General features: G+C 42.1%; 1 protein-coding gene across 4 annotated transcripts in view; it reads left to right on the forward strand.

Moving 5' to 3' along the window:
* The window catches only part of ROBO3 (roundabout guidance receptor 3), a 2,447,731-nt gene extending 2,436,710 nt beyond the window's left edge, over positions 1-11,021 (forward strand). For all 4 annotated transcript variants that reach the window (XM_044081188.1, XM_044081190.1, XM_044081189.1 and 1 more), the window contains one exon: positions 10,325-11,021. In XM_044081188.1, coding sequence (XP_043937123.1) covers positions 10,325-10,336 — 12 coding nt within the window. In that variant the 3' untranslated portion in view covers positions 10,337-11,021. The remainder of the gene's footprint in view (positions 1-10,324) is intronic.
* Positions 11,022-15,004: the final 3,983 nt, after the last annotated feature.

A 15,004-nucleotide genomic window follows, 5' to 3' on the forward strand; every position in this document is an offset into this window, starting at 1 on the left:
TCCATGTCTTCAAAAGGAATTTCTGTGGTGGGCTCAAGCATGCCAAAGGAACACAGGTCTCCCCTTCTGCATGCCTCAAGCAAATCAAATCATCACAACAGACGCCTCGGACTACGCCTGGGGGGCGCACATGTCAGATCAGTGCATTCAGGGCAAATGGTCCCAAAAGGAAAAGCACCTACACATCAATCAAAAGGAAATGCTAGCAATGCAAAATGCTATTATGGCCTTCAAAGACCTACTGCATCCAGGCCAGCTATTGATAAGGGCAGACAACACCACAGTGATGTGTTACATAAACAAACAGGGAGGAACTCATTCATACCCCCTGTGCAGACTATCCATGTCCCTTTGGAACACGGCTCTGGAATTGCAAATCCAACTTCAAGCACAATTCCTGCCAGGGAAGGAAAACACGCTGGCAGACAACCTAAGCAGAAATATGACAGATCCTCACGAATGGAAGTTGCATCCTCAAGTTTTCGCAAAGATAATTCAGGCATGGGGACAGCCAGACATAGATCTCTTTGCTACCCACAAAAATTACCAACTGAAAAAATTTTGCTCAAGGACCTATCATCCACAGGCCTGGAAAGTGGACGCACTTTCCTTCAATTGGACAACATTGACAGTCTATGCCTTTCCACCTCTTCCTTTGCTGCCCAAAGTTCTATTAAAAGCCAGAGCAGAGAGGCCAAAGATGATTCTCATTGCTCCAGACTGGCCAAGACAACACTGGTATCCACGCCTGAAGAGCCTGACGCATTCCCCACCATGGACCCTGCCTCTGGTGCCTCTTCTGTTGACCCAGCACAGTTTCAAAACTCTTCAGTCAACTGAAAACCCTCAATCTAGCCGCATGGAGGATTCCTTGATTTCCCAACAGACCCTCCTCTCCCAGGAGGTGCAGGATATCATCTTGGAGGCGAAGACCTTCTACTAGAAAAGCCTACTCCACCAAATGGAAACGGTTTTGTGCCTGGAATCAGAAAAAGGGCCAGAATCCTTGGGTACTAAATTTACCTCAAATATTACAGTACCTAGCTGAGATGTTAAACAGTGGACTTTCATTCTCCTCCATCAAAATCCATGCCTCAGCCATTTCTGCACAATACAACACTGATCCTCCTTTATTCTCTCATCCTCTCTTAAGACAGTTCCTCAGAGGGGCTAAGAATATAAAACCTCCAAGGAAACCACCAGTACCTGCTTGGGACCTCAACTTAATTTTAGAAAAACTGACCCTGCCTCCATTTGAGCCAGCTGCTTCAACAGAACTGCAATATTTGTCATGGAAAACAGCCTTCCTTCTGGCTATCACCTCAGCACGCAGGGTTTCGGAACTACAAGCCCTCATGGCTGTGCAACCTTTCATCATTTTTCCATCAGGACAGAGTTTCCTTACGAACCAACCCTTCCTTTATGCCAAAGGTAGTATCCAATGTAGCCTTGAATCAGATTATCCACTTACCTACCTTTTATCCTAACCCACAAAACAAAGGGGAAAGACTACTACATTCCTTGGACATTCACAGACAACTTCGTTATTATTTGGACAGAACAAAGCCATTCAGAAAATCAGAGCAACTCTTTGTGTCCTATGCTACAGGTGCTCAAGGAAAGGCTATTTCCAAACAGACAATCTCAAAATGGATAGCCCACTGCATACACTTTTGTTAGTCATTTCATGGAAAATTGTACCTACAAGCATCAGATCTCACTCCATAAGGGCCACAACTACCTCTGCAGCTTTCCTCAGGGGGGTTCCTACCAAGGATATTTTGGAAGCAGCTACTTGGAGTTCTGTGCACACTTTCTCCAAACACTATCACCTTCCACTATGCTCTAAATCTAGAGTTGGCTTTGCCACAGCAGTCTTGCAGGGCATCCTTGCTCCTCCTAGTTCCACTTAGTGCCTGCCACCCCTTTTTAGCTTTGGGATTCTACCCATCTGTTATGACTGCAGCTGTATGCACGATGAACATAGTACAGTTTTGTACCTACCATAAATGTAGATGTTCGAGTGCTAATACAGCTGCAGTCCAGGTTTCTCTCCCTCCATCCCCACTTGGGACAGGCCTTATGACAAACACCTCTTCATACAACCTGATTGTGGTATTCTTTTATGGTGTATTTGCTGGCACACTACTGTTTTTTGATTATATTGCATTGCATTATTACATAAGTTTATGTTTTGCCTTCCTTCTGGGGGCACCTGACATCTGGGGCAAGAAAAACTGAAGAAAATGGCGTCGGCTGGTTCTTTTATACCCCTGCCGCACTGACGTCAGGGAAGAACCGACGACAACCGACGCTGGACCTAGACTTTGGAATTCGGCCGACCGAGGACCCGCCTGACGGCAGGATAACCCATCTGTTATGACTGCAACTGTATTAGCACTCAAACATCTACATTTATGGTAGGTACAAAACTGTACTTTTTCCATCGGCATGAGTGCTGAGAAGTTAGCCACCTCTGTTTTTAGGAGCCCAAAGTCAGCTTTAGAGAAGTTTTTCAGGGTGGTCACCTTGGCGAGGGTTTTAGGTGAGATAGAGATTTCCATAGTGATCAGTTTGTGGTCGGATTTAATCAGGGAGGAATTGACTGTAGGTGTGGAGCAATGGTCTCCCATGTTGATGATCACCAGGTTGACGATGTTTCTTTCTCTAATGGGGGTCAGAATGAGCTGGTACAGGTCATTGGAATTAATAAATTCCAGAAAGCATTGGGCCTGTACATTGGTACTTGAATAGTTTTCTCAGTTGATGGAAGGGTAGTTGAAGTCACCTAGTATGAAAGTATTGGGTTGGACCTTTATAGATTCCAGGGTGCTTAGGAATTTGGAGTGAGAGTCTAGGGACATGTTTGGGGTTCTGTAGCAGGCTATGACTTGTGTCGCCATCTTACCCAGTGTTAGTTTTACCTGAAGTATCTTGGATGCATTATGCTGGGCTACCAGTCTAGAGGTGTGCGTATCCTTTAAGAATATGGAGACACCACTGCCTTTGGAGCATCTGGACGTATTCTTATTCTGGGGCTGAAAGGTATGGAATGAGTTGTAGCCTGGGAGAACAGGGGTGCTTTCTGCTTCTTTAAACCAAGTTTCTGTTACAGCACAGATGTCGGCATTCTCCATTTTGAGGAGACCTTCAAGCGAGTGCATCTTGAGATTTAGACTTCTAGCACTGTGCAGAATGACCCTCGGATTGCATTTATTTGTAGCTGTTATGGTGGAAGTTTGGTCTTTCGAACACAGCCTAAAAAAGAGACTATAGGGGTGGCAAGAACCTTAGCCAGTACCCGGAATCCCAGGGGTGACAGATGCAGGCCATCTCTGGCAAAGCATCGAGATCTGTCGATTATGTCATCCCAGACATACAGATACTGGATCCCCTTACAATGACACAAGAAATTTAGCCAATTGTTGAAGTCAATCATTTTCTGCTCGTACTGTGGTATCATTCTGGGTGACAGTAGAATACTGCTCAGGGCTAGGGTCATACCTGCCTGGGCCACATAATCCGTGAGTTCCATCACATCTCTCTTCATGTAGTTAAGGGAGGTACGTCTCAGGTCATTCACACTCACATGGACAATGATTGAGTCATATTTGTACTTGTGGTAGAGTGACCTGAGTGCATGTGTTATGTGGCAGATCCTGGCACCTGATAGATAACTGATTGTCACCTTCTCCTTGCTCAATCTAGTGAGTAGGACATCTGTGTGCCTCACAATTGAGTCTCCTATGATTAGTACATTAGGCAAAGTGTTTTGTCTTAAGGGCTTAGGTCGAGGGGCATACTGTGGTGGTCAGCTATGTGTTCTGGGGTTAGTGTTGTGTTGTGGTGGTCGAGTGCATTTCTCAGGGGGGGTCTGGGTAAATTTTTATTGAGACCCTCCGCGAAGGTGGGTGTATGGTTTGTGTTTCTTTGTGTGGGTTGTGATGGTTGGTATTTTGGAGGGCTGTGTGTTCTGTGTAGTGAGTTGCATATGTTGCTCTTCTCCTCTTGACCAGCTAGCCCGGTCTTGGTTGGAACTTGCTCTGCTTCCAGTTTGGTGACATAAGTGCATCTCTCACTTGTATGAGTGTTGGGAGGTAAGAGGAAATGGTTGTCTGTGTACAATAGACAGTTGTACACCATCTCAGAATGCCCAAGTGCATCAGGTTAGGAGGAGAAACAGGAAATTACCCTATAATCATACCAGGAGGGATGGTCATAACTAATAAGTACTGGTGCTGTTTCTGCATAGGAACAGCGAGTGCTGATAGCACCTAAGTGTGCTGCAATAAATGCTACAAAAGCCTGTTAAAGTGCTAGCCGATTAAGCTAATTGAAGTGCAAGAAGTAAAAGAACAAGCATGTTGTAAGGGAAAAATTGAAGAACAGACTTTCTGGCACTGGTAATAGTTTACCTCAGCTGCACAATGTGCAAACCCACGCAAACATGGGCTTTTAAACCAGAAGTAGATTCTGGAAACATATGATAAAGAGGAAGAAAATTGTGAATGGTATAAAAACATGTTATGAAAAAATCCTGGGTAAAGGTTATGGTAAGTGGATGGAAGGGAAATAAGAATTAGGAAAAGACTTAAACAAAGATGTCCATTGAATGTACGTTTGTTTGCACTGGTGATGACTGCAATAATCCCAACACATGTGTGTGGAATGAAAGCAGCATGTTGGAAACTGGAGAAAGGAACTATGATCCCAATCTATTTGTCATCTGCAGATGGTCTGGCCATTGTCACTAAAAATATGCGTGGATGAGTGAAATTGTGGTATGATTTGAAAAACTGTTACAAAAAGCTGGGTTGCAGTTAAATAAGCTGCAAAAGCAAGGGATCTGGTTAAAAAAGAAAGTGAATGAAATATGCTGTACTAGGAAAGAAATGAGTGTTAGGAGTAACATTTGGAGAGTATGAATGCATGTTAGAACAGTGGAAAATAATGCCGGATGGAATAAAAAAATAGTATCCTGATGGAGATGTATTAACTTATTCTTTAATAAAAAGGTATGTTAAATATGTAGGTATATTAGGGAGTGTATAATTTTTGCTAGCATTATAGACATTCAGTATTATGAATGTACAACAGTATGTACAGGTCCCATGTTAGGAAAATAAGTATTTTTGGGGGTGTACAGGTTATGTATACCAGATACAAAGAATTGTTAAAGATGTTTTCCAGTTTCATTGGCAGCTCAAGACTGAATCCAATCAAAAGATGGGTGATGTATAATAAAAAGGACGAGGAGGTTTGAATTAAAAAATATAGTATACTTGGCAATAATGCATCTTTCAATGCTAATAAAGAATGTGGAAGAGAGAGCTACCAAAATCATGGTGAGAATGAAGAAATATGGAAGTATGAGGGGGAAAAGAATTGGTAAGCAAGAATAATGGAAGGAAAGCATGCAATCAAATTAAAATAATGGCAGATTAAAGTCAATGAGGACTGTGGAAAAAAGCAGTGCAGTGCTGGTTGTAGATTGATACAAGGGGTTGGTGGCTAATATAAGGTGGTTTAGAGGCTGCTGTAATGGTTAAGGTGTTTATCTTACAAGCACAAAGTACAAAGTTTGATTCTCACTTTTGGAAATGAAATTGCCTAAACTTAAAATGTCCCACAGCGACAGCTATCCTAGTAATTACCTATGAATGAGGTTTTGTTCTTCATGGTTTGGCTGGTTCAATTTCACACATCTGGATATACTAGAGATACAGAAACTACAGAGAATGGGAGGGTTGTAGGGCTGATGGCTGCATGCAGCAAGAAGTAAAAGAACATTAAAAATAAAGAAAAATAAAACAATGTTGCAAGGAAGAACTATTAATGTAGCTTATATGAAGTGGTACATGTCAAAGACTACATTTACAGTTATAAAACAGAATGTGTGTATGTGCGCTATGCATATCTTTGTACATGTGTGTGTGCGTGTGTATATGTATAATATTCAACTGTGTGTGTGTGTATACACAGAGAGTGAGAGACAGTGTATGCATGTTTGTGTTTGATACAAAGACCAAGTAAATAATATACTGACACAGCAGCCTAAGGAAGTACAGAAATGATATAAGTTCTAATGCTGATGTTTGTGAATATTGTTTGTGATTTGCAACACTCGGCATACAGAAGACAGAATACCAGTACTCTTGGCTTTGGTCAGCATCTGTCTTACTTCTACTACAAGGGCACCACATGGCCTGCCTTTAGTCCAGGGTGGAATTTACGACTGAGGCTCAGCTCCAGTTCCTGTTAGGAACAGTGATCTGTCTTTTCGTTGAGATCCTTCCCATCTGGGGGTCTTGAGTGTTTGCATAACAGGACTTGCATGTTAGAGGTCCTTTGCCCAGATGTTTGAAAAATATTCCATAGGTTATATCCCTTAATTGTGTCTCTGGTTCTTTCAAGAGCCTTGATTCTGTGGACTTCCATGAAAGGCCTTTGATTTCCTGCTCCTAATGTCTAGGACAATGACATCACTATACCCAAAAAAGGTCCTTCTCTTCCTGATTTTCTACCAGTGAGATGTACTGAGGCCCCTCACATCAGGGGTCAGATTCCTTTATCCCATGGTGGGGCTGGGGACTTTTTGGTATTCTTAATGCCATGGACATTATCTCTGTCTGCTGGTTGTGCCTATAGTATAGTCTGACGCTCTTTAGGTTGTGCTGAATACTTGCTTGGTCTGCCCTTAGTATATTTGGTTTCTGTGGCTGTTGAGAGTCCATACTTATCAGATAACCTTCCCTCTCCACAGCTATGGCTTTGGGCCTTCTGGCTAGGCATCCCCTGAAACAAAACCTTGTTGGCCTTGGTGTTTCTTTCTAGCTTCCTCCACCAAGGCTGCTTTAATGTTTGATAATCATGTCCTCAGTATTATGTATAATAAACTCATTCTTGCCTTATAATTTAATCTATGAAGATAATCGTTTTTGATGAGTCAGGTATAATCAGCCTTTGTGCTACAGATAAACAGTCCTTTCAGCTGGTATTAGCTGTTGGATTTTCCTACAAGTGAAGAAAGTATATAGTTGTATATCACTAGCTAACAACAACGTCGTCAACTCTTAATTGTTATCATTCTTAACTTTCAGGAAGACATCCACTAGTGGCCAGGGGCAAATCAATAGAGTGGGGAAATAGCATATGTGATGCCACAGCTTGCATCATCATCATCATCATCATTCTCATGTACACACACCTGTCTTCAAGTGCAGGTGTGAAGGCTGCCAGCCCAGCTAGCTGGAATTTTGTAAATAATTCTATGTCATTTGTGAATAGTAATATGATTTGTATGCTTGTCTTACAAGTGTAAGAAACTATATGTTATGTGCTGAACTTCAAGAATGTAACCACAGTGCACTCTACTGAAAAGGAACAGAGTTAACTTGCAAACTCTAAAGAAATAAGTGAATTGTTTACGACAGTGTTTATCACACCTAGGAGACAGACGGTCTGCAGCTAGAAATTCTTTCTATTGTCTAGAAACAGAAATAATTCAGGTTTCCCATGCCTAGGACAGATGAGGCCCTAGAGCAGCTAGTTAGGGCTACATATCTTACCAGCATTGATCTTACCAAGGGTTACGGGCAGGTGCCCCTGACTCCCAGTGCTAGAGAGAGGTCAGCCTTTGTGACTCCTTTTGGCTTGTATGAATTCACAAAGATGCCCTTTGGAATGAAAAATTTCCCAGCAGCTTTCTAGAGGCTGGTAGATCATATCCTGGCAGGATCAAGAGATTTTGCCCTTGCTTACTTAGATGATATTGCCATCTACACCCATTCCTGGCATGAGCATCTTCAGCATGTCATGGAGGTGCTGGGCAGACTACAGAGGACAGGGTTGACCATTAAGCCCAGCAAATGTCAGGTGGGTATGGCAGAGGTCTCCTACCTGGGACCTAGAGTGGAGAGTAATATAATCAGGCCAGAACCTGCCAAGGTAGAAGCCATTCAGGTATGGCATGCACCTGTTACCAAAAAGCAGGTGAGGGCATTTCTAGGGACAGCAGAGTACTACAGAAAGGTTGTCCTCAATTATAGTACTATAGCTGCACCCCTCACAGACCTGACAAGGAAAAACACACCAAATAAGGTAGTGTGGACCCCAGCATATGAGCAGGCATTCTAGAAGCTTAAAGAAGCTTTGAGAGGACCCCCTGTGTTAGCCAGTCCAGATTACAGCAAAGAATTTGTTGTGCAGGTGGATGCTTTGAACCATGGGGTGGGGGCTGTACTTGGTCAGATTTCTTCAGAGGGAGAAGAGCACCCAGTGGTTTATCTCAGTCCTAGGGTCCAATCCCTATAGGAATGCTAAGCAGCTGTAGAAAAGGAATGTCTAGCCATAGTGTGGGCACTGCAGAAACTTCAACCTTATCTGTATGGAAGGAAATTCTCTGTAGTTACAGACCACAATCCCTTAACATGGCTACATCGAGCCAGCCAGCAAAATGCCAAGTTACTAAGATGGAGCCTAGGTTACAAGCATAAGATATGACTGTACAGCACCGCAGTGGGGTTAGCAATGCCAATGCAGATGGACTGTCAAGGCAGGGAATGGGGTAAGGTATTCCCAGATAGGCTCCACCCTCTCAAGCAACGTTTCTCAAGGGTCACTTGAAAAACTAGCTTGAGTTTTCAGGGGGAAGAATTGTGAAGGCTGCCAGCCCAACTATCTGGAATTTTGTAAATAATTATATGTCATTTGTGAATAGTAATATGATTTGTATGCTTGTCTTACAAATGTAAGAAAACTATATGTTATGTGCTGAGCTTCAAGAATATAACCACAATGTACCCTACTGGAAAAGAACAGAGTTAACTTGCAAACACTAAGAAAATAAGTGAATTGTTTACAGTGGCATTTATCTCAGCTAGGAGACAGTATGTCTGCAACTAGAAATTCTTTCTATTGTCTGGAAACAGAAATAATTACAGGTTTCAAAGGTAAAAGTGTGCAAATCTTTTATGACTTCCACTTCCAGGCAACCTTCTGAGAGATAAGTATTTTTGACACCAAGGTGACAAAGAGTGATATAATCTGAGATAACCCAGCAGAAATGTTTGATAGTAATTTAAGAACCATCTCAGAGAATGAGTCTGGATGTTTTGTATTTGTCTTTTGATCTGACAACATCCTCTCATCAGCAGTTGTCTGGCTCTGTAAGTAAGACTTAGATTACAGTGATTTTTCTCTTACAGATAGATAGGAACTTAGTAAGATTAGTTTAGATGTTTTCTGTACTTATCTGAGACTGTCCTGCAATGTTGTTTTGAAGTATTTCCTGTGATTCTGAACTCTGTTGTTACTATATTGAGTATTGTCTTGTGATTTTATTATTTATTATTAAATCTATTTAAACCTAATTATGGCAGGTTTGTTTAGAGTTATTTAAGCTATTAGAGTACTTGCATGTATTTGGTGACATTGTACATGCCACTCTTAAATAGCCTTGCTGTTGGTCACATTTACCATTTGGATAATAGTAACATTGCACAGTAGAATTGGTCACCCTTTGAGAAGGGCCTTATAGTAGCTGATAAGTAAGGGTGGCTGGTGGCAGTGATTACTACCTTATAGTCTGGGCAGAAGGGGGCATAGCTAATGAACCTGTGCCAGCCTTCCCAAGGAGTGTCTGCGTGTTTGTATATAAAATAAATCTCAAAGTGTGTGTGTGTGTGTGTGTGTGTGTGTGTGTGTGTGTGCGCGCTCGCATGCTTCAGCTATTTGGGCAGGGAAACGAAGCACTGGTTGGACAGAGAGGGTGCTGGAGGTTTATGCTTGACCACTCGGCTGAGATCTTAACCCTATAGCTGTGCCCCAGTGGGGAGTCTTATTGGGAATCTGGATAAAGAGATAAAAAAAACAGCCTCGGACTGACTGTGATCTATGTGTGGTCTTAAGGGAAATTGTACTTTACTGTGTGTGTACTTGTCATCTTCCCAATGTGCACATCTCTCACTGGTGCTAGTAGTGAGGATTGAGGCTCCTTGATTACTGGGCCCAGTGCAGGGGCATCACAGCAGGTACTTTCAGAAAATTATGCAATGTGCTAACTGAAGATAATGATTCACAGAGCCATATGACCCATTTCACACAACTGTAGGAGCCATGAGGCAGGTCCTCTTAATACATCAACTGATCTAGTGAAAATGTATCTGTTAATTTTTGTCTGTTGTTTAGTATTCTGCAATATTTCATCCGCTTCTGACTTAGGTTTGGCTTACCATTGAAAATCAGAAATCAACCATTGCTGTTTTACATAATTACCAAATAAAGGAAGTGTAGTCAAAAATAACTTTTTTTTATTGTTTTTCAGGACAAGAGATGAAGAGATCTACGAAGCTGAGTGAAAGACTTGGAAATTATTTTGTCCTTGCACCTGAATCTCTGTACAGGACCACTCTCCCCCTCATTAGAGACTTTGGATCAAATTTAATTTTTTATTTATAATGGACATTTTCATTCACTGCCAACTGTAAATATCCATTGAGGTTTTCCTCCATGGAGTTGTTCTGTTCCTGACTTTTTGGGAACATATTGTACTGTATTTATATGAGACAACATAGGCAGTTGTAATGTACTGTAAAGTTTATATTTGGATGTGCCAATTTTTGTATCAAGTATGCATTTAAAAAGACAGATAAGGTTTGCTCTCCATGTTTGAAATGTAAATTGACCACAGCTGTTTGTCACATGACTAACGGTAAGTTGGAGATAGTTTGCAGCAGTTTGTTGCTTGAAATTATTTGCTTGCCAAAACAAAGATGTGTCTTACAAAAAATAAAAGGATGCCTGTGACTTATCTAGTGGGAATCAGCCTGATAATTAGGCTATTCCCACTGTCCAGTCAAAAAAATATTTTTTTTATACAAATTGAAACTGCTCTCAGTTTGTAAAACAAATGATACACCATTAGAACTGACTGAATTCATTACCTTGTAAGCAGATAGTAATAATACCTTTTCTGTGACTGATAAACTGTTTTTCTATTTATAAACTGAGCCTACAGAATGCTTTTGATGTCAGTGTTTTTACTGAGGGGGGATCACAAGGAAACTGTTATTGTGAAGTCTTCAGTAATGGTTATATACTGATTTGTACTGTCACTAAAAATTATGTTCCATGATGTTTCCTCAGCTGATAGCCTTGTGCATGGTGAATCACAACATAACATTTCTGTGGGACTGTTGCTTATATGTTAAGTAATCTGATACCATCGGACCTCTCTAGTAGGGGAAATGTTGGGATTTCCTCTTCTGAATTGGTGGTTCCAAGTTCAGGGGAGTGTACATCTCTTAAGAGCAGATGCCACATATTACGTCTTGGGCTTCAGATATGGTGCATAACCCTCTTTAGTATTTTTTCTATTTATACAGCTCAGATCACCATCATCATCTTCAACCCCCTTGTTCTTATTTTTGTGTATGGGGGGTCAGGGTATTGTGTCACTTATAGCGATCTCTCCCTATTCAATGACACTGTTGTACCTTCTTCAACATTCATGCCTGACTGTCACAGGTCTTCATCTCTGACACAATCTATTGACCTCTTTGCTGGATGCCTTAGTTCCTTCTGCCTTCCTCCTGTTTGTCCCAAATCTTCTTCAACTTGTCTTCTGCTTTCCTGCATATGACCCCAAATCACCATAATCTGCTCTCTTTGACATTCTCTGCAATTAGAGCTACTTTGGCTTCTGTTCTTATGTCTTCATTTCTTCATCTGTCCCACAGTGTGCATCCTACCACCTGCCTCAGGCACTTCATCTCTATCAAGCCTAGCTTCCTCAACTGCTCTGCCTTTACTGCTTAGGTGTCTATACCATACAGTAGTACTGGTTTTGGTCTATATCATATGAGCGAATCGCACAAATTGCGAACGCTCATAATATCGAATGCACCGGACCTTGAACTTCCCCCCGCTAAATATATATTCCAACTCCGAGATAGCACTACCATGAGGAAAGGGCAGATATCCCATTCTTCACTGTACTGCGATCTCAGAAAAAGCACTTTGAGGTCCAGTACGTTCGATATTATGGGCATTCGCAATTTGTGTGATTCGCTCATATGATATAGATGCTACTGGTTGCACCACTGTTTTTTTTATTCCTTGCTTTTCAGCTTCTTTGGCATTCTTCTATCATAAACTACACTGACATTATGTGCCGGTTGGCTGCAGCCCCTCTGATTCTAGCTTTGACCTTCAGACTTCTGTTCTCCCCAACTACCCCACCCGATACATACAGCTGTTAACCTGTTCCACTGTTTTCCCTTCTATCTCAATTTTCAGCTTCTTCTGATTTCCGCCTTTAGCTGCAATTCCAACTGTCTTATCTGTACTCCATTTCTTGTGTCTTCAATTTTGCATTCCTTCTGAAGTTCTTGCTCAGACTCTGGCTATAATGCCACATCATCTGCATACAGCAACTTTGTTGATCTGCCCCCTCTGATGTGTTCCCAGTATGAACAGCTGTGAGCTCAAAGCTGAACCCTGATGCACACCCACTGCCACTGGGAACCCCTCTGTATGACTGAGACTGAATACTGTTTGTACTTGAGTCATTGGGTCTTTGTACAAAGCTTGCAGTAATTCTGCCAATGTTTCTGGGACTTCAAACCAGCACAGGACTGTCCAAATCAACTTTCTTGTGACCTTGTCATACATTTTCTCGAAGTTTAGGAATTCCCAGTTCAACTCTTTTTCAAGTGTCTGTCTCGCTGCAAAAATCAGGTCAGTTGTGCTGTATCCTGATCTGAATCCAAACTGCTCATTTCTCATCTTACTTTCTACTACTCGTGTATTCATTTATCAATCACCCTCTCCAGAAGTTTCATGCAGTGTGATAGAAATTTGATACCTCTATACTGCCCACAGTTGTGAATGTCCCCTTTGTTCCTGAACACTGGCACTAGTATGCTTATTCTTCAGTCATTTTGGATGCATCTTTCTCGACATAGTGCCATGAATACCCTCAGGAGCCATTTCTTCCCTAGCTCACCCAACTTCTTGATCATATCTGCTGTGACTTTATCAGAACCGGATGTTTTCCCTGATTTCATTTTCCTTATTGCTGTTTTTACTTCTTTATAGTGGGCTCCTTCTCTTCTGTCACCGCAGGCTGTGTCTGGGGAAGTACAGCTTCTGTGGGATTTTCTTCATTCAGAAGCTGCTGGAAGTTGTCCTTCCATCTGCCTTTGATGTCTTATCAGCATGTTTGATGCTGGCATCCCTCTTGAAGGGTGTTGAGCTATCTCCTTTTACTTTCTTTCTTTGCCTTTGTGCTATACACTGAGTCACTTTCCAGAAGCTGGTAGACTGGCTCTAATGCTTTGTTCTTTCCTATTGCAACTCTTCTCTTGGTCTCTTTGTTAGCCAACCAGTATTCCTTCCTGGCTTGGTCTGTCTTTTCTATCTTCCACTTTTTCCTGCACTCCTTTTTTCTTTTGATAACTTCCTAGACTTCTGCATTCCAGCACCAGTTTTCCTTATGTACATTATTTCCATACCTGACTTTTCTGCATATCTGTTTTTTAGCCCTTACACATGCTGTTTTGAGCTACTGCCATATTTCTTGAACTCCACCTATTTCCTCTTCTTCCTTAAGTGCTAGAGCCCTGAGTAATTTCTTAAATTGTTGTGCTTTCTGTCCTGTCAACTTCCAGATCTTCAGCCTGGTCTTTGTTGACCTTAGAGCCATCTCTGACTAATGCCCGCCGTTGATTGTGGCAACCAGTGGTTTATGCTGTGGACTGACTGTTTCACTGGGGATGACTTTGCAGATGCTGATTCTACCCCGGTGCCCTTTCCTTACTAGGAGGAAGTCTACCTGATTGCATGTTGGCCACTTCTGTATGTGATCTTGTGACTTTGTCTTTCTTAACCATGTGTTGGCTATCATCAAGCCATTTACTGTACAGATGTCTCAACTGACCTCTCCTTCATTATTCCAGTTGCCCTACCCATGTGAACCTAGGCAGTCCTTATCTCCTGTTCTGTCTATCTCAGTTTGTACAGTCAGGTCCCCTATTATCAACACAAACTCATGGTCTCCTGCTTTATCTTGTATGTCCTGCAACTACTGTCTGAATGCACTCTTTTCTTTGCTCTTATAGCCCTGCTGAGATTATGGCTAGTGCCCTGTCTTTACACTAGAGTCTTATCACATCCCTTACTGCCTTCTGAAGCCTCACCCTCACACAATACCCACACCATATTTAGCCTTCCTTCCTCCTGAGTAGTAAAAAATGGTTACCAAGAGAAGTGGCTTTGCTGCATCGCCCTTTGACCTTGTCTTCTGGATACATAGGATGTCTAGCCTCCTCCTTGCCATCATGTCATCCACTAACACGCTGCAGCCTGTCAGTGAACCTACACTGAGTGTAGCAATTCTTAGTTCATGTTTGGTGGGTTGATTGGTATTACATCCAGCTTTCACTCAAGAAAGCTATCCCAAGTAACCCAAGTTGAGTAAATGGACAGTAGCTTATTGGCCCGGGGCTGCTGAGCTTTATGGTGGGTACAAAATGGCCAGTAAAGGCACATACACCCCTTCCATCATTAGGATGAGTCCCTAGCATAGGTCAGAGTAGGGTCTCAACCCACTTATCTCTGGCAAATGCCCATGCCCATTTTTGGTGAAATTATTCAACATGATAGTTCACCTAGAGCAATATTTTTACACCATCAAGTGGCTAGTCCTAACAAGATGCACAGTCTGTGATCTGTATTCTCCTATCTTGAGGATACTTTGCACAACAGTAGATGCCCAAAGCGGGTGGTCCATACAACTCTTCCCCCTATAGGGCACCATGTAAAGTCTGTGCTGCTGCCCACAGCTCCATTTTTAGGTAAGTTTGAGATGGAAACACTCAGCATGGTTTTTGGAGGTGACAGAACATGCAAATTCCAAACAAGCATTTGTCGGAGGTCAGGATCAAACCTTGTACCTCGTGAATGAGAACAGAAGTGATGTCCTTCAAGGATGCATCTGCAGTCC

This window comes from Protopterus annectens, chromosome 8.part0, assembly GCF_019279795.1.
Source record: "Protopterus annectens isolate FY-2018-M chromosome 8.part0, PAN1.0, whole genome shotgun sequence".
NCBI classification, from domain to species: Eukaryota; Metazoa; Chordata; order Ceratodontiformes; family Protopteridae; genus Protopterus; species Protopterus annectens.